This window comes from Halichoerus grypus, chromosome 6 (assembly GCF_964656455.1).
Source record: "Halichoerus grypus chromosome 6, mHalGry1.hap1.1, whole genome shotgun sequence".
In the NCBI taxonomy this organism is placed as follows: domain Eukaryota; kingdom Metazoa; phylum Chordata; class Mammalia; order Carnivora; family Phocidae; genus Halichoerus; species Halichoerus grypus.
Genome location: NC_135717.1, coordinates 29,092,434 through 29,115,062, shown reverse-complemented (window position 1 = coordinate 29,115,062; position 22,629 = coordinate 29,092,434). Strand labels below are relative to the sequence as shown.

Here is a 22,629-nt window from a genome sequence, read left to right as displayed (position 1 = left end):
CAAAAAGCCAAAGCACCATCCTAGGGTTTTATGCCCAAAGAGATGTCAAGAAAGCCTGTGTGTATGTGCGGAGAGAGTCGACAGCCAACCCACTTTAACCGTTTTAAGTCATTTTGATCCAGTTGGGAAGAAAATGGGGGTGTGGACGCGGATGAGGGGTCCCCCAGGTAATTAATTCTAAGCCCAGTCCCATGTGACTATACCTGTATCAGCTCCAGTTGACAAAAGAAGGTACAAACGGGGTTTCAGATCAAAAGGGTGATCTTCAACTATAACTGCTGGGCGCTCGGGTATGCTGGGCATTTTATGTGATCTCGTTTAGTCCTTGCAACCACCCTATGGGGCGGGTTTATCGTCCTGGTTTCATGATTGAAGAAAGAGAGGCTCGGAGAGGGTAAATGATGTGTCCGAGAACCCCCAGCTGGAGCTGGGATGCCAAGAAGTCTCCTTTCCAGAAAGTCCTCCTCCCCCTGAGCCCCTCCCTGGACCAGGAGACAAAGGGGTGCAACCTGTGTGTGTCTATAAAGCTTTCTGAGCAGGGAGAATTGGGCTTCAGGGGACAATGTGGAATTTCATTCCCTTAGGGCAAGAGGCCCCACCCCTCTCCCACTGCAGCCCTGCACCACACAGAAGGTGCTGGAACACCAGAGGCTCTCCATCTCCATGCAGGGTGCAGTGCCCCCATGTCTACCCGTAGGTTTCAGTGACTCAGCACCGTCCAGCAATGCCCTGTAACCCCCAGCCTTTGTCTGTCTGACTCCACCTCCCTGCGCACCACCCCACGGAGCTGTGAGCAGGGACAGCCCTGGAAGGGGTGGGAGCTCATTCCCGACGGGTTGGCTTTGTAACTCTGCCACACACTGCTTGGCCAGGGGGAGGAGGGGAAGTGGTCAGAGGCCCATAACTGGGAAAAGTGAGTGTCTCACTCATCTGAATTCCCACGCCACCACGGATTCCAAAGGGCTCCATTCCGCCCACCATGATAGAGATGCATACCCTCCTCCTACGCAGCCATTTTCCATGGGGCTCAACTCCAGCTCTGAGCATCTGACTCATTCACGCAGGTATAGGGGTCAGAGGTTAAAAAAAGAAGAAGAAAGAAAAATCCATAAACACCAGGCGTCGTGACTTACCAGAGCTTTTCAGGGGTGATCTTTCGAGAGAAACATATCTATGTAAAGATCAAATACGTCATTCACTTACAAAAAAAGAAAAAGGAAAAAAACCCCAGAATCCTATGAAAATTCCTTTAATTTTCATCTTTCGGAAATACATGTTTCATTTTTTATTGATCTATGATACAAAAAAATGTTCAATATCTAACAATGATCTCTATGAAACGGATCTCCTGAAAGCAGATCCGTGAAATTCTGTGGCTGTTGGGATCGGTGTCAACAGAAAAAGGGCTGGTACACGTCCTTTGTGGTTGCACGTGCCACCTCACCCCCAGACACACACTCAGACAGGCAGGCAGAGACGCGGGGCAGGGGGCACAGTACTACGTGTAAAAACAGAAGATAACTTTTCGTACTCGTACAGTCCGCCGTGAGAAACTCACATCTTGGGGGAAAAGGACTCTAAGTCAATACGGCCCCAAGGCCAAGGCAGAGGTGAGGGAAGCTCCTTCACGGGTGGACAGCGGGCGACCGTTTCCTTCTGGAAACACAGGATTGAGCGCTCCGTATTTTCAGGCAGCCGCAGTGGGAAGCGGACAGATGCGAGCGGGCTCTCCAAGCCATCGGGAGACGAGCCGCGGACCACGGAGGTCCCCAAATCCGAAGAGAACCCCTCGGAGCAGGAGAGATTTCAACCCAAACTCACGATCACGGCGCCCGAAAACGTCAGCGGTTTGCTGGGCTCACAGCCCACTTCCCCACCAGGTGGATTCTGAAACACGCGAAAATTCACGACAGGAAGGGCTGCGCGCAAGCGACAAGTGATCAGCTGGTTAATAGTGTGCACGTTCACGACAGTCTACAACTGTGCTGAGCGGCAGCAGTTTACATTGAAAGGGAAGAAAAGAGACTCAGCCACAAAAATAAAAACTGGGTGGTAGTGGTGGTTTCTCCCCCCCAGGACACACACTTTCCAACCCCTCCCACACCACATTTTATTAAATTAAATACAGTATGGCTTCCGAATGTGCCGGCTGCTTCCGCCTCAGCCACAGCACCAGCGACGTGTCTCCCTCAGGCCTCGGTTACCACGTGTCGGGCACCTCGAAGAGCTTGGCAGGGCTGTCGGGGATGCCTCCTGGGGGCGGGGGGGGGGGTGGACAAAACAAAACGCGGTGAACAAGGAGAGGACAGCACCCGGGGGACTGAGCGACCAGCGCACCCACCGCAGACAGGGCCGGGCTGGGCAGAGCACGTCCACAGACGGGCCCTGTCCACGGGCAGCAGGGCCCAGCAGAGAGGGGCGACCCCACCGAAACACCCCACGGAGGATCAGTGACCTGCCTCCCTGCTTGGATGCCTCTGTTTACTTCACAGGGGTTAAAATGTGGATGCGTGCATCTCTCTCTCGGGGGGCACACACTGTGTCCTTTGCTAGCCACCACACTAGGCACTCCCTTCAGTTTTTTTTTTTTTTATTTAAGAAAGCTCTACGCCCAGCATGGGGCTTGAACTCATGACCCCAAGATCAAGAGTCACATGCTCCACTGATTGAGCCAGCCAGGTGTCCCTCAGTTCATTTAATCTTCATAAAAGCCCAGCGCGGTGTGGGGCGCCTGAGGGGGGGTACGGTCAGTTACGCATCTGACTCTTGTTCTCAGCTCAGGGCGTGATCTCAGGGTCGGGAGATCGAGCCCCACATTCGGCTCCACGCTCAGCACAGAGTCTGCCTCCGAGTCTCTCTCCCTTTCCCCGCCCCTCCCACTTGTGCTCGCTCGCTCTCTCTCTCTCAAATTCATAAACTAATTAAAAGAAAGAACCCAGCATAGTGGTATCAAGACGCAAGAACAGGCTCAGGGTGGCCAGGTAAGGTGACCCATCTCACACAGCCAGCACGTGGCTGAGGTGGACTAGATCCTTCCACAGACCCAGAGCCCTGTCGCGTCCCACGACACCAGGTTTCTCTGGCTGGGAGCTCTGCACCAGCACCCAGAAGAGAAACCCAACAGGCTGGTGGCTTTTTTAGAGAAGCTGACCAGTGGGGGTTCAGAGACACCCCCCCACTCCCCCCAAAGGGGCCCAAGTAGAAGCACGCAGCCGTTTCAGAGTTCAGCAACACTGGCTAAGCGTTGATGGGCCTCTTCGGATACAAACAGTTTCGCCCGGAAGCTGGAAGCCCTTCTCTGGTTCACGCCACTCTCTGTAACGGCCGCGGCAACAGTCGGGTCGGGGCCTGGACCAGCCGTGTCCGGAGCCGAGCGAAGGGGAACTAAGTCAGGGAAGAGCGCGGCCACGATGGAAAGCGTGACCGACCAGGCGCTCCTGCATTGGTGGTGGCGTGCATGACTCAAGCAGGGCTGGCAGGGAAAACCGGCAGCTAACCCCAGCTGCTAACACTCCAAGATTCCAAAAGGGGAGAGGGCGCGGCCGCTGCCTAAAATGGTAACTTTTAAAACCGGAGGAGGTGCAAGGTCCTGCAAAGTAGGAAATCACTCAGCTCGGAGTGGCCACCTCAACGGCAGGAATGTCTAAAGATAACTAGGTCTGAATACACGAAATAACACGGGATTTCAGCCAACACGAGAATTCCCCCACTGGTGATCATTTACTGAGATGAAGTCCAGACGGAGAGGATGAGAAGACTGGGAGAGGGATACTTGGGAGGCTTCTGCCCGGGTCTCATCGCTGTGTTGGCACTCCCAGCAGACTGTAAGGCCACTCCTGAGAAGTGAAGACGGACAGGAGATGCTCCCCGTGACAGACGCCCAGGATCCAGTTAGGTTATAAAGGACAACACACACACACACACACACACACACACACACTCCCCCAGAGCAAGGAAATGCTGCAGCTGGGCCGTGAAGAGACATCACTAGCCTGACCTTCTCAATCACACACATTCATACAATACCCGATTGTAGGGAGGAAAAGAAACATCCAGAAGGGCATTTTTATAATACACATATCAGAGAAACATCACAGCAGCCAATAAGCCACTTTATAGGTTTTTTTTTTTAAGATTTTACTTTTAATTATTTGAGAGAAAGAGAGCATGAGTGGAGGGGGGTAGGCGCAGAAGGAGAGGGAGAAGCAGGTTCCCCGCTGAGCAGGGAGCCCGACGCGGGGCTCGATCCCAGGACCCCGGGATCACGACTTGAGCCAAAGCCTGAGCCACCCAGATGCCCCGCCAATTAGCCATTTTAAAGGTAAAAGCCACATGCCGAGTGTGGGGAACTGAAATAAATTCGAACTCGCCGTGAGGGAAATCAAACAAACAAGAAGGCTAACCGGCTGAAAGCAACTACGCTGCCATACTTCTGACAGCACCTGCTGCCGGCTGGATGGGCCGTGTGTGGCTGTGGCGGCAGGCCAGCAGACACACAGGAAGTGACTCGGTGAAGAGCTGGTGAGAAATAGTGGAATAAGCAAAAGCTTTGCCCGAGCAAGCCTGGCCGGGCCGTCTGACGGGCTGTATGGCTCTAAACAACGCTCCCTGGCTCATCTAGCCGCTGGACTGAATACTACTTTCTGCCGCACACGCCCGCCGTGGTACAGCCGAGTTCCTGGCACACAGCAAGTTCTCCATGTACGTCCCCATATGAGGAAGGTGGCCCTACACTGAACATGGTTGTTCCCCAGGAAGCCGACAGCCCGCAGTCAAGAAGACCCTAGTTTTCACTGCCTAGAATGTGCAGCTGCTGAGCAGCAATGATGTGTCCAGAGGAACCAGAACTTCAGGAACCATCTAAAGGGGACTTAGACCAGAGGGGGCTGGAGGTCACTGCTGGTGTTCTTTCTAGCACTTTCTGGAAAGGGAATGCTGTAGACCGAAGGATCAGTCTCAAAGCTAGGGGATAAGGAGCTAGGTCCGTGTTCCAGGGAGCTCATTTTCACAGCTCTGTTTTACCTGAGCACAAAGAATTATTCTGGAACAATTTCTTATTAAACAAATATTTCAGGATGTCCGCTTCCTGTTAGGATGGATCTCAACGCATACGTTGCACCATATGCGAAAATTAACTCAAAATGGACTGTACAGGGACGCCTAGGTAGTTCAGCTGGTTGGGTGTCTGCCTTCGGCTCAGGTCATGACCCCAGGGTCCTGGGATTGAGTCCCACATTGGGCTCCCTGCTCGGCGGGGAGCCTGCTTCTCCCTCTCTTCCCTGCTTGTACTCTCTCTCGCTATCTCTGTCTCTCTCTCTCAAATAAATAAAATCTTAAAAAAAAAAATGGACTGTACATCTAAATGTAAAACCTAAAACCACAAAACTTCTAGAAAAAAACACAGGAGAGGGGCGCTGGGTGGCTCAAGTGCTTAAGCATCTGCCTCCGGCTCAGGTCATGATCCCGGGGTCCTGGGATCGAGCCCCGCATCAGGCTCCCTGCTCGGCGGGAAGCCTGCTTCTCCCTCTCCCACTCCCCCTGCTTGTGTTCCCTCTCTCACTGTCTCTCTCTCTGTCAAATAAATAAAATCTAAAAAAAAAAAAGGAAACACAGGAGAAAATCTTTGTAAATCTGGAGTCAAGCAAAGATTGCTTAGATGTGACACCAAAGGCATAATCCAAGAAAAAAAAGGATAAATTGGATTTCAGTAAAATTTTAAACTTCTACTATTTGAAAGTTACTATTAAGAAAATGAAAAGAGGGGCGCCTGGGTGGCTCAGTCGTTAAGCGTCTGCCTTCGGCTCAGGTCATGATCCCAGGGTCCTGGGATCGAGCCCCACATCGGGCTCCCTGCTCCGCGGGAAGCCTGCTTCTCCCTCTCCCACTCCCCCTGCTTGTGTTCCCTCTTTCGCTGTCTCCCTCTCTCTCTCTTTCAAAATAAATAAATAAAATCTTTAAAAAAAAAAAAAAGAAAAGCAGAATCTGGAAGAATGTGCAAAACACCCAAAAGGACTTGTATTCAGAATATACAAAGAACTCTCAACACTCGAGGAGAAGAAAACAAACAACCCAATGAAAAAAATGGGCAAAAGATTTGAAAAGACATTCTTTTTTTTTTTTTTTTAAAGATTTTTTATTTATTTATTTGAGAGAGAGAATGAGAGAGAGAGAGAGAGCGAGCACAAGAGGAGGGGAGCAGAAGAGGGAGAAGCAGACTCCCCACTGAGCAGGGAGCCCGACGCGGGACTCGATCCCGGGACTCCAGGATCATGACCTGAGCTGAAGGCAGTTGCTTAACCAACTGAGCCACCCAGGTGCCCCTTGAAAAGACATTCTGCTGAAGAAGAGATCTGGATGGGAAATAATCACACAAAGGATGCTCAGCGTCCTTAGTCCTTAGGGAAATTCAAGTTAAAGCCATCCGAGGCACTACGAACAGGCCCGCTGGAATGGCTACCAAGGACCGGACCAGTACCGGTGAAGGCGCAGAACCACTGGAAGCCTCGCTGGCCGACGCCAGGAACGCACAATGGCACAGCCACTCTGGAAAATGCTGTGCCAGGTTCTTAAAGGGTGAAACATGCACTTACCATATGACCCAGCAATTCCACTCTTAGGTATTTACCCCAAAGAAACGAAAACTTAGTTCCTATAAAAACCTGTTGGCGAATGTTTACAGCAGCTTGATTTTTAGTTGCTAAAAAGTAGTAACAACCTAAATGCCAACTGGCAAAATGGAAAAACAGCAATACATCCATAAGACAGAATACTACTCAGCAATAAGAAGGAATGAACCACTGGTATGTGCAATAGCAAAATGAATCTCAAACGTATTAAGAAAGAAGCACATCACTGGTTGCCAGGTTCTAGGGGTGGGAGGAGGGATGGGACATGAGGGAATCTTCTGGAATGATACAACTATTCTTTCTCTTCCTCTTTTTTTACAGATTATTTATTTATTTATTTTTAGGGGAAGGGCAGAGAGAGGGGGAGAGAAAATCTCAAGCAGACTCCCTGCTGAGTGCAGAGCCCGGTGGGGGGCTAGATCCCAGGACCCTGAGATCATGACCTGAGCCGAAATCAAGAGTCAGATGCTTAACCGACTGAGCCACCCAGATGCCCCTACAACTATTCTCTCTCTTGACCACAATGTGGTTATATGGCTGTACACACATTTGTAAAAACTCGTCGAATTGTACACCTAAAAGCGAAGACTTGCTGTACATAAACTGTATCTTAATAAAGCTGACCCTGCAAAAGATATTAGGAACGTTGTTTGAAAATCCAACAAAATTTTAATATAAAATATTATGCTGATAGTACAAATTTGACCAGGATTTTTTGTTTAATGGGGAAAGAACAGGATACCAAATTGTCTATGAAGTATGATGCCAACTGTGTATAAAAATGACAGGCAGAGTCTACGGCCATACCACCCTGAACGCACCCGATCTCGTCTGATCTCGGAAAATGACAGGCAGAGTAAAAACACTTGTTAACAGAGAGGCAACCACGGGGTTTAATTTTCTTCTGTTTTTCTTCATTTTATAGATTTTCATAGTGAGCATGTTATCTTTATTAACAAAACAACAAAAGAAATTAAAAAGTGGTCAACACAAAAGGTGACCGTTTGGGCTTCTTTACCTTTCTTCTCTCCAGAGCCGAAAGGGAGAGATTCTGTGAGGGAAGACATTTCTGCCCTCAGGTGAATCCAGAACAGAATCTCAAACACTGGAAATCTGCCATCGTTATCATTTTCTAGAGTGGAATCCTGGAGAGAGTAAGATCCTGTGGGGTGCTATACAAACGTATTTAACTGGGAGACGCTCCAGAGGGCCTGGTGAAGGGGCGGTTTCCTACATCAAGAAGGCAGAGCTTCCCTGGGTGGAAGGCAGCCGGCGGGGAGAGGGACTGGGCAGCGGACGGCCCACCGCACAGCACAGGGGCCACACTGAGGCTGTCAGCCACATTTTAATTAAAGAATTAAAAAGCTCCTTGGCTGCCCTTCCCTAGCCTAGATAGTCAGCAACTGCAGCCTGCTGCTCAGATCCTAAATTTTCACACTGTAACCTTAAGGATGCAAGCTTGAAAAGTTCAACAGATTACTCGAGACTCCAATGATACTCCTGGTTCCTGGCAAACATTTAAAGGTCTACTGTGCTGTGTTTTAAATGTGAGGAGGAAAAAGACTTGCAGCAGCCTCTCTATGACATGACACACACAATCACCAGAAAGGGTCAGCGTCTCGGGCACTCTTCCGTGAACACTAACAGGGCCTGATAGAACCTCTGGCTGCTGGACTGTCCATAATATTTTGAGAGTGGTCAATCTGGTCAGCAACAGGACACCGGAACACAATCCACTCATCAGCAAGAACAAGTGTGCTGTGGAAATCGGTCCATTAAACACTGTCTGGGGACCACTTTCTTGAGATACTTTAGTCCAGCCTAAAATGCACGCAGAGCTCTGTTTCTTTACGTACCAGCTGAGAATGTACCTTGAATTCCCCCGAGGAAAAGTAAATAGCACTACCAATCTACACTAATCCTAATAAATATAAAAGGAAGGGACTTACGTTATATGTCTGTAGCCTGAACACAGGACAGAAACAACACTGAGGAGAAAAATATTTGCCAAGTACATAATACGTACACAGTAAGCTCCAAAAGAGAACGGTTGCTTGGCTCACATGACTTCATCACAAGAAAGTCCAAGTTGCCAATTGTTGTTGCTCTTGACCAGCTGCCAGAAATGCTCATCTTTGTAGAGTCCTTTGCTTCTTCTAAAGTTTGGATAAATTTCACATACTGCAGAGTGATCCAACGTGTGAACTCTGGGTCAGACGGCCCTCCCCAGGGCCCCCAAGACCAGCTATATTTGACTTTGCAAGTCTGAATTCTTTGAGCCTGTTTCCTCTCTAGAAATCGGAAATAACTGGTATCTATACTTTACTGGCTTTTTATAAGGAACAGACAGTAAAGGATGTTCCTGGCACAATGCCTGCTACATGATATAAACTCAATAAACAGTCATTTCTTTTGCAATTTAAGTCATTTTGTTAGCTGGGAAGCGGTCTAGCACTCTTAGTGCATCTTCGACATTAAAATGTATAACTAAGACAGATGACACTGTTTTGTGTGGGATTTACTGAGCACCAACTGTCCCAGGACTGCTACAATACACAATATTCTGTGGTCCTACTTTTTGCTACTTCCTCCTTAGAAAACAGAAATCTCCCTCAAAGGTGAAACAGTGTCTTTTGTACTTTTCATGCCTTCGCTGACAGCGCTGGGCACCCCACACACCTTGGTGAATCACCTGCGGCCCTGTCAAGATACTCTTGCCAGGAGGAGAGCTCAGACAGGATGCCCTAGAACCTGTCTCTGCAGGTCAGACTTTCCCACGCCCTACCAAAGCGTCCCATCCGGTTGCTGCCAACACCCCAACCAGGTCTTCACGGCTCCTGGTACTCTTCTGAGCCCTTGAGCGCTTAATACAGACCCTTCACAGGGTCAGACCTTTGTATTCTCACTCACTATAGGACCTTATGAAAGGCACTGAGCAATCGAAACTGGTCAACTCCACAGGCTCAGAGCCTGGTTATCTCAACCGACATCCTGCTGAGAATATGAGCGCTAAATGCTTACAACAACACAGCGAAGAAGAACCCATGAAACTTCCAGCTTCATGCTGCTGGAAGGCCTCACCTGGTGAATGGTGCTCCCGAAGCCCAATTATCTCAAGTTCTCTGATTCAATTAAAAGCTGTCAAGATGTTTCTTTCTCTTTTAGCGGGACTGACAAAGAAGTACAAAATCTATCATTTTTTCTTTTTTAGCTCAAATCTTGAGGCAGTGACAGCTTTACTGTCAATGGGAGGAAAATAAAAACCTATTTTAATGACGGTATTATACATTCAAAACCCCAAATAACTCACAGAAAGTTTTCACTTAGAATGATGAAAGTTATAAAAAGAGCTCATCTATTCAGGCAGTCTATTATTAGGTATTTTAATGTTAATACCTGTAAGATTATGCTGAGATAGAGGGGAGAAAAAACACCTGTCATCTTGCCCCTGAGAACTAACAGATAAGCTGAAAAATTCAGAAGAGACTGAGATAGGAAGGAAAGGAATACAAGAGGGGACCCCGCCCCTCACCACGCTAGCCGTGATCTCTAAAAGTCATCCGACTTTCAGTATGAACATTTGCTGAGCAGATACAATGCGGCAGTCATAAGAAGGTATCACAGGTGAAGATTAAGGGCGTTACAAAATAAAACATTCTCAGGGCGCCTGGGTGGCTCAGTCATTAAGCGTCTGCCTTCGGCTCAGGTCATGAACCCAGGGTCCTGGGATCAAGCCCTGCATCGGGCTCCCTGCTCCGCAGGAAGCCTGCTTCTCCCTCTCCCACTCCCCCTGCTTGTGTTCCCTCTCTCGCTGTGTCTCTCTCTGTCAAATACATAAATAAAATCTTTTATAAATAAATAAATAAATAAATAAATAAATAAATAAATAAATAAATAAAGCCTTCTCTCCAATGCTCAATTTAGGGAACGGAAGGGAAGCAAGTCAAGGAGAACAGCGGGGTTCAAGGAGGCAGCTGAAAGAAACAATCCAGGCTTCAAACAGGAAGTTTAAGTTTTCAGTTAAAGTTAAGCCTCAGCATAACATATAAAAACATATGCAACATTTTTGCTGCTTCTTTGATTTCATTAGTATCAATGAGATTCAGAAAACTCCCTGCCGTCAGATCAGGCCACGTGTAAAAGGAAGAATTAATCTGAAACACGGTGAATTCTTAGCTTGGGCATGAATCAAGTTCCACGGTTTTCCTACACCTTCCTTTGATTTGACTGCTGGTTCTGCTCACCGGGAGACCACCAGGATGTGAGACAGGCACACTCGGGGCTGGGTCAGCGGCCCTCCCATCCCACGCAGACAGGCAGTGGCATAACCATGCGGGGAGAGCACAGGCTCTCTTGTAAAGGACAAACTGAAGGACTCCGTGACCTTGGGCAGGTCCCATTACCCTTCAGGCCTCCAATCTCTTAACTGTGAAATGGACCTTGAGGACCACCTCAGAACTTTAAAGGAAAGAACTCCCACCAAGCATGAGATGCCGCACTGGGCCCTGAGCAAGCAGCAGTCAGCGAGGGCTGTAACTCTTGTCACCGTGACAGCCGTGGGACCCAGCAGGTGACGGCCGGATCTCCCGAGCAGGGAACTGGCCTGGCTGACCAGTGAGCTCCTCCCTCATGTCGCAGTCCAGCATTGTAGAGGGTCTGCACACGGAGGGCTGCGCTCGTTCACAGACCCCCCACGGCATCCGGGTGACGGAGAGAACATGGGATTTGGCTTCGGGCAAGAAGGGAATTAAATCAGGAGAGAAAAGGCTCCTACTACAGCACCTCGCACATACTAGGCTGTTAGGTTCTGGTTTCCTTTGCTCCTTATGTAATTCTTTTTTTTTTTTTTTTTAAGATTTTTTATTTATTTGACAGAGAGAGACACAGCGAGAGAAGGGAACACAAGCAGGGGGAGTGGGAGAGGGAGAAGCAGGCTTCCTGCGCGGAGCTCGATCCCAGGACCCTGGGACCATGACCTGAGCCGAAGGCAGACACTTATTGTCTGAGCCACCCAGGCGCCCCCCTTATGTAATTCTGCGTATGAGAGAAATCCAGGCTGCCTGGCGTTTTGCTGGGAACGGTGAAAACTCTGCCACTGAAAATAACATGTGTAGGAGGAGGCCTCTGTGCAAATTTAAATGCACATTTAAGATACTGAGGCTACTTACACACATCAGCAAAACCTCTAAACCATAGAGGAGAGAGAGAGGGGATTACCAAAATGGAGTAACCATCTTTAACTGAGAAGGCCCCTGCCAAGCCTTCCTCTATCAAGAGACAGGGCTTTTTAGGGATTCCTCAAATTAAATGGATCCTAAAAAGCATCTGGTCCCGTGGAAAACTACAGAATTCCCCCTCATCTGCGGGGGACATAGTCCAAAGCACCCAGTGCGTGCCTGAAACTTCGGTAGTACCAAACCCTATAGACTCCATGTTATTTCCTGTACATCCACAGCTGTGATAAAGTTTAATTTATAAATGAGGCACAGTAAGAGACTAACAAGAGCTAATAACAAATGAGAACAATGATAGCAACGGACTGTAATAAAAGTCATGTAAATGGGTTTCTCTCTCTTAAAAAATCTTACTGTCCTGGACTCACCCTTCTTCTTTTATGATGTGAGATGATAAAATGCCCCCCTGACGAGATGAAGTGAGGTGAGTGACATAAGCATGGTGACCTAGCATTAGGCTACCACTGACCTTCTGATCGTATGTATGTCAGAAGGATCCTCTGCTTCGGGGCCGAGGTTGACTATGGGAAACTGTGGATGGGGGGGGGGGGGGCAATTGTACCTGGGCTTTGCCACCAACTGAAGCCCTGCTATCACTTCTCCCCCCAACTATGAGCTTCTAAAGCATTAAAGAGTACACAACTCCAGAACTCTACTAAGATCTTATACAAACCTGCTGGTGAAAGGTCCTTCTTCATTCTTTTTAATTTCTTGGCCTTTTTCCTTCCCTCGGAGAGGGGTTCTGCACAGGACTCCGTCTGTTCGAGCTCAGGGTCAGAAATATCCCCCGATATTCTGGCCTCCAAGTCAGCTTCTGCTGGGCTAGGACTCAGGTTTCTCTTTCCCGCCGCACTGGTCACTGTAAGACTGAAACACAAACAGTGGAACGACATGAAAGGTTTGAGATTAACAGGAACACCAGCCTATAAAATGTCTTAATACTCTTAAGTCTGTTACCACTTAACTAGCAGCCAGCAACACGGAGAGCTGCCACCTGTACATGAAAGTCAAAGACCTCATATAGGAACTGAAGTCTAAAGGTTTCCCTGTGATGACAAGCTTATTCAGAGGCAAGTTCTACGTTATGCTTGTGTATAGACACATACGAATCTAAGCTGTTCTTAGTGCTTCGAAGAACGAATTTTTTTTTTTAAAGATTTTATTTATTTGAGAGAGAGAGAGTGTGAGAGAGAGCATGAGCGGGCGGGGAGGGGCAGAGGGAGAAGTAGACACCCCGCTGAGCAGGGAGCCTGACAATGTGGGGCTCGATCCCAGGACCCCGGGATCAGGACCCGAGACACAGGCAGACACTTAACTGGCTGAGCAACCTAGGTGCCCCCTGAAGAACAAAATTTTGAAGAAAATTCCTGGTTTCTGTTTTCGGAGAGCTACCACAGCAGAAGAGCAGAACGGAATAGTAGAGCTGCTACAATAAAAAAATAGTCTTGGTGGCACTAAATTGGAAGACAGCACTGTTACCTTCACGACTGCCTGATGGATACACAGCACAACAGAAGAATTCCTGAGCGTGTCAGCTATCACGTGGCTCATCATCTGAATACACTTACAGGGCATGTCCCACCTTCACAGAATTCTCTTCTATTCCAAAACAGTGACTTGTCAAATTTATAATTAAACCTGGCTTCACTTTTAAAGCTTTATAGGATGTGACATGTTGAATTAAATCAAATTACATGTCCTGATTTTTCCTTGAGAAAATATGTTCCCTGAAATATAACTTGATAAAAACAGAGACCGTACGGCCAATGTGAGTCCTGTCTCCTCTAAATGGGTCTTATAAATAGATTTTTTATTATAGCCCCCAAGTTATGAGAAACATTTAAAAATCAAGTCATTCCACTCAAGGGAGGCCATTCAAGTACAGAGAGGGGGCGGAAGGGGAGAGAAAGAGAGTGAATGCGCACATACCCCTATTTAAGCCTCTTCTAAGGAAGCGAATACTTAAAATGTTACATATAAAAAAACTCCGGCTACCCAGTTATCCCAGTTCCTCCATGTGAGTCCTGCACTCACATCTTCTCTGTACTTTATACTTGTTCACTCATGTGAAGAAGGAGAAGAACAAACTGTTTTCCGTGGTGGTTCTTAGCAGCCATAGGAGGCAAAACACACGGGCTCTTACGACTGGCTGACCTTCCACCTGTCCTCTTCTTCACGTGCATCATACGCACTTCTCTGAAACATCTCTTTTATTGAGGGGATATAAGGAAAAGGGGGGATACCAGTGGTAATATTTGGGGGGTACTAAAGATTCATGCTCAAGTTTACTGTTTAAAAACTGATAATACCTTTAAAAAGTTTTCTTTTTAAAAGTATTTTATTTATTGTGGGGGGGGACAAAGGGGGAGAGAGAGAGAGAATCTCAAGCAGATGCAGGGCTCCATCTCACGACCCTGAGATCATGACTGGAGCTGAAATCAAGAGTTGGACACTTAACCAACTGAGCCACCCAGGCACCCCACCTTTAAACAGTTTCCTTAAAGACAAAAATAATTTTGGCTGGTTTCTGAAAATTGGGAAAATTCAAAAAGTGTAGGAAAATAATAAGGACCCACTCTTACACCACAAAAGGGGAACAGGCCTAAAAATTCCTCTGTGTTGTAAATCCTGGAACCTGGTAGCCTCTGAGATATAAATGTTTAATAAAAACTCAGTTGCGACTTCGAGAAAGACAAAGTCCAGAAATAGACCCAACTGCATATAGAAATCTAGTGTACGGTAAAGATCGTATCTCAAATTACTGGGGCAAAGATGAACTTTTAAGAAACAGTGTTGGGACAACTGGAAAAGGATAAATTAGACCCATTCCTCACTTGGTACAAAAGCATAAACACCAAACGGGTCAGATATCTACATGTAAAAAATGAAACTCTACAGTACTACAATAAAACATGGGTGAATTCCTCCAAAATCTGGGTGCACAAAAAGGCTTTCTCACTATGACTTGCAATCCAGACGCAATAAAAAATTTACAAATTTGATCTCATAAAAATTTTTTGTATGGCAATCAGTAAGATGAGCAAAGTCAAAAGACAAACGAGAAACCAAGAAAAAATATCTGTAGCATAAATCACAGATAAAAGGTTAATATCACAGATAAAAGGTTCATGTCCCTGATATGCAAATAACTCTCAAACCAAAGAGAGTCATGGCAAAGCCATGAACTCACTCTCATGGAGGGGAATGTGGCGATATCTAACGAAACTACGTATTCATTTACTCTTGGAACCCGCAATCACAGTTCTCGGAACTTTGAAGACATACCTCCAGCAATGCAAAAATACATTTGCACAGGTGATTCCTTGTAGCTTTCTCTGTAATTACAAAATAATGCCAAGCCAAAATACTGCCTAAATGTCTAAACACTGGAAATTGGTTAAATGAACTGTGGTACATACAATCAGTGAAGTACTGAGCAGTTATAAGAAAGAATGAAAATCTCAAAGAACGGATAGGGAATGATTTCTAGTTACAAAAAAAAAGATGAAAAAAAGCAAAGTGCAAAAGACCCATTTATAAACCCAGTATTCCCAATCTTCGGTAGGGTTCAGGGAAGAACTCAAATCCTGAGCTCTTTAGGAGGTTTGCTTCTGTTGTTGAATGAGTGAAGCAATTCTGAAAATACTTAGATGCCTTATAGTACTGAGCAAACTAGTGAGTACACTGATGTTGTTGGAAGCCAGACACATGAATATTAGAGTGGGGAAAGACAAGGAAGAACCCTGTGGAGATGAAATGAAACTGGAAACAGGGCTTAGGCTCATGATCTTAAAAATAAGTATGGGTATACATGTGCATATTTATGCATCTACATGCATATGCATGTGTGTTCCCTCATGTATGGGGGATGTATGTGTGTTTATCCATGCGCTATCCACTGAAAGGGCCTAGGAGCAAAGAAACCCCAGTAGCAGTGAACACATCTGGTGTCGACATCTTAATTTCTAATACCGTACACCCTAAAAAAAAAAAAACAGGGCTTCTCAAAGAACTGGTTGATTCCAGGGCTGGGGTAAAGGAGGCACAAAATGAACCTGGAATATCTTGCAATACGAGAAAGCAGGAAAGTGCTGAAGATTACGAGGAGGTGTGTTGCAAGAACAGAGGCCCAGCTGGGGAGGGCTCTCACCGGCCAGGTATCTGAGCACCAAACAAGAGGCAGTAACAGATTCTACACTACTGAAGAAAGAGGAATCCATGGGTTTACATAAGACATGACACAGAGGGAGGGAGGGAGGAAGGGAGAACAGAGAGCTCTCACAGCTGAGTACTAACTAGCAATTGGTAACGGGGAAGAGAAATGGAACTGGCAGATGATTCCTTTGCCATCCTCACATGAAGGATGGTTGAGGCAAACAGCCTCAGCAGCTGCTCCACCTGGGGAGATGTTCTGCTGGAGAGGAGGATATCTGCACCATCTGAAAGTGTCTCCCCACACACTGGTACCTGCATCATGTGCACGGTATTGCGGTCAGGCCTGAAATGTCACCATGAAAAACATCAGACAAACCCAAATGGAAAATATCTTACTGAAAAAGAGTGGTCAGGGGAGGGGCTGGGGTTCCTCAACAATGTCACTGTCCTAAGAGACTAAAGAGATACGAAAACTAGATGCAACACATTATCACAGACTGGGCCTTATAATGGAGGGGGGAAAATGATACAGATAATACTAGATCAAATACTAACACAGGGATACGACCAGTAAAGCATCCTATCAATGTTAAATTACTGAGGCTGGTAACTGTACTGCAGGTGTATAAGGAAATACCCTTACTTAGTGGACTTAGGGAAAAAGGACCATGATGTATTTAACTTCCTTTCAGATGGTTCAGAAAAAAATAAGTAAGTTGGGGGGCAGGGAGAGAAAAAGGGAGTGGGGCGCCTGGGTGGCTCAGTTGGTTGAGCGCCTGACTCTTGGTTTCAACTCGGGTCATGATCTCAGGGTCCTGATATGGAGCTCTGAACCTGGGTGCTCAGCAGGGAGTCTGTTTGAGATTCTCTCTCTCCCTCTCCCTCTGCCCTTCTGCCCCCACCTCCCTCTCTAAAAAAAGAGAAAGGAAGGAAGGAAGGAAGGAAGGAAGGAAGGAAGGAAGGAAGGAAGGAAGGAAGGAAGGAAAGAAAAGAAAAGAAAGAAAGAAAGAAAGAGAGAGAAAGAAAAAGAAAGGAGGGAGGGAGGGAGCGGGGAAGGGAAGGGAAGGGAAGGGAAGAAAGGAAAGGAAAGGAAGGAAGGAAGGAAAGGGAAGGAAAGGGAAGGGAAGGGAAGGGAAGGGAAGGGAAGGGAAGGGAAGGGAAGGAAGGAAGGAAGGAAGGAAGGAAGGAAGGAAGGAAGGAAGGGAAAGAAAGAAGAAAAAAGAGAAAAAAAGGAAAAGAGAGGGAGGAGCATATATAGTGTGTGTGTGTGCACACAGATGGGGGCAGGCAGGAAGAGAGCACGTGCACAAAAGCAAAAAATAAATGGAGCAAAGTGTTAACAACAGACTGCATTTTCATAAATTTTTCCAATTAATTTACAACACATTTCCTAGTTCCTAGTCTGTAGTTTCTGCTCTCAAGTAAGAATCCTTTGCTTCCTAGGAAGGTCTGTTGTTTATGGGACATCCTGCCTGCGAAAGCCCTCAGACAGTGTGGAACGAGTACATTTCATATGTTTAGATATGTATATGGATGTAATATGCACACCAACAAAAAATTTTCTCAACTATCATTCTCTTAATAAAAATAAAAGCTGTGACTATGCCCCATGTAATCTAATTAAAGCAGTTCTGGATCAAAACCAGTTTTTGTTATACATGGAAAACCAGATATATGAAGTAGTGTCTTTAAGACTGTTACTATTTACACATTTTTCAAGGTACGGCTGTGTGTGTGTATGCATATATGTACGAACACTCTTGATTCATGCATGCTGACAAGATACTCCTCTACAGATTGATTTTATTTTTTTTAACATTTTATTTTATTTTGTTTTTTTGCATCATAAGTGTACTCTTTAATCCCCATCCCTTACATCCCCCATCCTTCCACCCATCTCCTCTCTGGTTACCATCAGCTTGTTCTCTAGAGTTAAGAGTAAGTTTGTTGGTTTGTCTCTCTCTCTCCTACAGATTGATGTCAAAGGTCAAAATGAAAATCAGGCAAAACAACCTCCCATTAGTCTGAGCTCATTTTGCAAGTGGAGTTATAAGGCACAAAGTGAACTACTTCATAATGAATATGAAATGCACATTTAAATCCACTGAAGAAGTGGTAATTAATTAAAAAATACAATGTTAGAGACGCAACTTGGTGTGTCACAACTGAACATTAAACCTTGATTAGCATTTATACGGGGGATGCAAATGATAAACCATGCCGGTTACAATGACTAGGAGGTCAAACTCAGAATTTTGCCAGAAGTTAAGGTATTGATAATGCAGCAAGTGCAAATCAAATTCTTCTAGGGTAACCTATTTCCATTAACTTCTTCCTTTTAGTAGAAAAAAAGATGTTTGCTAATGGGTTACATTTACAAGTTCCTACAAATACCGTTTTCTGTAAAAGCACAAAAATCTGGCTGCCCCATGAAGTGTCCCCCTCTTTATTTTAAATGAGGGTATTAGTTATATGCAGTGAAATTCGCTCATTTCAGGTGTACAGCTTGGTTGATTTTTGGAACTGTATACAACCATGTAAACACTGGAACAATCAAGACACAGTACAGTTCCCTTTAAGAAGATTCCTTGTATGGGGCGCCTGGGTGGCTCAGTCGGTTAAGCATCTGCTTTCGGCTCAGGTCATGATCCCAGGGTCCTGGGATCGAGCCCCGCATCGGGCTCCCTGCTCTGCGGGAAGCCTGCTTCTCCCTCTCCCGCTCCCCCTGCTTGTGTTCCCTCTCTCGCTGTGTCTCTCTGTCAGATAAATAAATAAAATCTTTAAAAAAAAAAAAAAAAGAAGATTCCTTGTGCCACTTTGCACTAAATTCTCTTGCCAGCAAACACGGATCAGCCTGCAGACCCTATATTCTGCCTTTTCTGGAAGTTCATATGAATGAAATCGTACAGTATTTAGTCTTTTGTGTTGGACTCTTTCACTTCACATACTGCCCTGAGAGCCAGCCATGCAGCTGGATGTCTTGGCATTTTACTCCTTCTATCACTGAGTAGTGGTATTTCCAAGAATGGCTATACCACAGTTCATTTATTCGTTTGCCAGTTGATGGACATTTGGGCTGCTTCCAATATTTTGCTATTATCAATAATAACACTATGAACATCTGTGTAAAGGCTTTTCTGAAATTTTTTTTTGAATTTTGAGATTTTTTCATTTGAAGGTAAATCTTAATGCTATTAAATTCACAAATATGCTAATTTAAATACCCAATTCTATTTATCTAAAACACATATTGCAAACATACAAATATCTATTCTCTCCACATGTCAGAGCCCATTCATTTCATGGTTTGGAAATGCAGAGAATAGATTCCCCTTAAACTGCAAGTCAGCAGGTGTTTCTTTACAGTTAACTTTAGCAAAATTCATACAAAATAGTAATTAACAATAATCTTTACTTGTTAACTTACAAGGAAACACCTTCAAAACTGCATTTTGTTAAAGTTTCCGTAATAAAATGTAGAAAAACTGAACTACACAAATACTGAAAAGTTAAAAATTCCTTAATTTTTTGTTCCTGGTACCACTACCACAATTTGCAGGGCAATATACCTGATGTAATGAAAAGAAAAAGAAAAAGACAAAGCTACAACAGATAAAAGACCTCAGGAATGTACATCTAATTGACACTACATTGCATTAATCAATAGCTGCACTTTTTGCAAACTGTGGCTATGACAGTCCCGAACAAGAAGGGTTTCCTGTTTAAGCTGCAGTAACTTTTCTGACTATGGATCATCCGTTCCTTCGGTGGCAGATTTTTACAGTTCCTCTAATGCATTTGGGACAACTGTCTCAAAGTAACCTGCAGCTTTCCTGACAACTCCTTGCTCTCTCTCCTGCTAAGAACTGTAGCCCTTTTCTTCTGAATTTTTTTTAGAACCTTCTGCTACCATATCCACCACTTCCACCACCAGATCCATAGCCACCACCATAGGGACTGCCCGAGCTTCTTCCACCAAAACTGCCCCCCTTCATGGGTCCATAATTTGATTGCCGTTGTCCACTATAATTTCCAAAATCATTATAGTTCCCACCACCACCATAGTTACCACCTCCAAAATTTCCTCCTTCATTGTAACCATCATATCCTCCACCACCACCTCCACATCCGCCTCCTTGGTTTCCATATCCTGGTCTACCACACCATAACCTCCTCTACTGCTATAACCAGGACCACCACCATAGTTGCCACCATCACCTCCAAATCCATTATATCCACCATCACCTCCTCCATGACTACCTCTGCTGCCACCACCTTGGCCACCGTAGCCTCCTCTTCCACCAAAGTTTCCACCACGGCCAAAGTTACCACCACCTCCAAAGTTTCCTCCACGACCCATGAAGTTGCCAGATCCACCTCCACGACCTCTTTGTGATCCAGCAGACTGCATTTCTTGTTTAGAAAGGGCTTTTTTCACTTCACAATTATGCCCATTAATAGTGTGGTATTTCTGAACAACAATTTTATCAACTGTATCATGATCATCAAAAGTTACAAAAGCAAATCCTCTCTTTTTTCCACTCTGCCTGTCTTCCATAACTTCTATGGTTTCAATCTTGCCATACTTTTCAAAGCAGTCTCTCAATTATATTCTTCTGTATCTTCTTTAATACCACCAACAAAAATTATCTTCACTGTTAGATGGGCACCAGGCTTTACAGAATCCTCTCTAGAAACAGTCTCTTTGGTTCCACTACACGCCCATCAACATGGTCGGGCACACATTGCTGCATCCACCTCTTCAACACAAGAGTAAGTCACAAAACCAAAACCCCTGGAACGTTTTGTTTGGGGGTCTCTCATCACCACACAATCTGTAAGTGTACCCCATTTTTCAAAATGTTCTCTTAAACTATCATCTGTAGTTTCAAAGCCCAAACCACCAATAAACAGTTTTCTCAACTGCTCTGGCTCCTTTGGATCACGGCCCTCCATTTTGAGACCGGACTCGCCTCTTCCAACTCGAGTTCAATATGGGACCAAGAGCTGAAATTTTTTTTTAAAGATTTTATTTATTTGACAGAGAGAGACACAGCGAGAGAGGGAACATGAGCAGGGGGAGGGGCAGAGGGAGAAGCAGGCTTCCCGCCGAGCAGGGAGCCCGATGTGGGGCTCGATCCCAGGACCCTGGGACCATGACCTGAGCCGAAGGCAGACGCTTAATGACTGAGCCACCAAGGTGCCCCTGAATTTTTTTTTTAAATCATGGTAAAATACACATCACATAAAACTTAACCATGGTAACCACTTCAGGTGTACAGTTCAGTGCTATTAAGTACATTTATAATGTTGTGCAACCACCAGCATCACCACCACCATCCATTTCCAGAACCCTCTTCATCTTGCGAAACTGAAACCCTGTACCCATTAAACAGTACCTCCCCATTCTCCCTTCCCCCCAACCCCTGGCAACCACCATTCTTTCTGCCTCTTTGAATCTGACTAGTCTAAGAGGTACCTCATATTAGTGTAATCATAGAGTATTTGTCTTTTTGTGACTGGCTTATTTCACTTAGCACAATGTCAAGCAAGGTTCATCCATGTTGTAGCAGGTGTCAGAAACGCCTTCCCTTTTAAGGCTGAATAATATTTCATCGTGCGGATATACCACATTTTGCTTATCCACTCATCTGTTAATGGACACCTAGGATGCTTCCAGATTTCAGTTGTGAAAAATACTAATATGAACATGGGTGTACAAATATCTCTTCAAGACCCTGCTTTCAATTCCTTTGGGCATATACCAAGAAGTGGAATTGTTGGATCATATGGTAAGTTTGCTTTTAGTTTTCGAGGAACCATCATACTGTTTTCATAGCAACATTCCCACAAAGAGCGCACAGGGCTCCCATTTCTCCACATCCTCGTTAACACTTGTTCTGTTCTGGGTTTTTGATGGCAGCAATCCTAATGGGTATAAGGTGGTATCTCATTGTGGTTTTGATATGTATTTCCCTAATGATTAGTGATGTTAAGAATCTTTTCATGAGCTTATTGGCCATTCGAATATCTTCTTTAGAGATATATCTATGTAAGTTCTTTGCCCATTTTTGAATCAGGTTGGTTTTTGTTGTTTTTCTTGAGTTTTAGTTTCCTATATATTCTAGATAGTTATCCCTTATCAGATATAGGAGCTCATTTTGTACATGGTGTGAGGTAAGGGTCCAACTTCATTCTTTCGCATGTGGATATCCAGTTTAACCAACACCATTTACTGAAAAGGCTATCCTTTCCCCACTGAATGGTCTTGGCATTCTTATTGAAAGTCATCTGGCCATATATGTGAAGGTTTATTTCTGGGCTCTTTATTCTATTCCACTGATCTCTACGACCTGTCTATAACCACACTGTTTTGGTTACTATAGTTTTGCAATAAGTTTTAAATCAGAAAGTGTTAATCCTCCAAATCTGTTTTTTTTTTTTCAAGATTGTTTTGGCCATTTAGGATTCCTTGAAAATCCATATGAATTTTAGAATGGATTTTTCTATGTCTGCAAAAGATGTCATTGGGATTTTCACAGGAATTGCACCGAATCTATAGATCACTTTGGCTAGTACTGAAATCTTAACAATATCAAGTTTTCAAATCCATG

General features: G+C 45.3%; 1 protein-coding gene and 1 pseudogene across 3 annotated transcripts in view; both read right to left on the bottom strand.

Annotated features, from left to right (window-relative positions):
* Positions 1–1,233: 1,233 nt before the first annotated feature.
* The window catches only part of PARN (poly(A)-specific ribonuclease), a 161,442-nt gene continuing 140,046 nt past the window's right edge, over positions 1,234–22,629 (bottom strand). For all 3 annotated transcript variants that reach the window (XM_078074782.1, XM_078074784.1, XM_078074783.1), the window contains 2 exons: positions 12,534–12,727; positions 1,234–2,253 (listed from right to left, as the gene is read on the bottom strand). In XM_078074782.1, coding sequence (XP_077930908.1) covers positions 2,201–2,253; positions 12,534–12,727 — 247 coding nt within the window. In that variant the 3' untranslated portion in view covers positions 1,234–2,200. The remainder of the gene's footprint in view (positions 2,254–12,533; positions 12,728–22,629) is intronic.
* LOC118533735 (heterogeneous nuclear ribonucleoprotein A3 pseudogene) lies at positions 19,768–21,030 on the bottom strand (annotated as a pseudogene).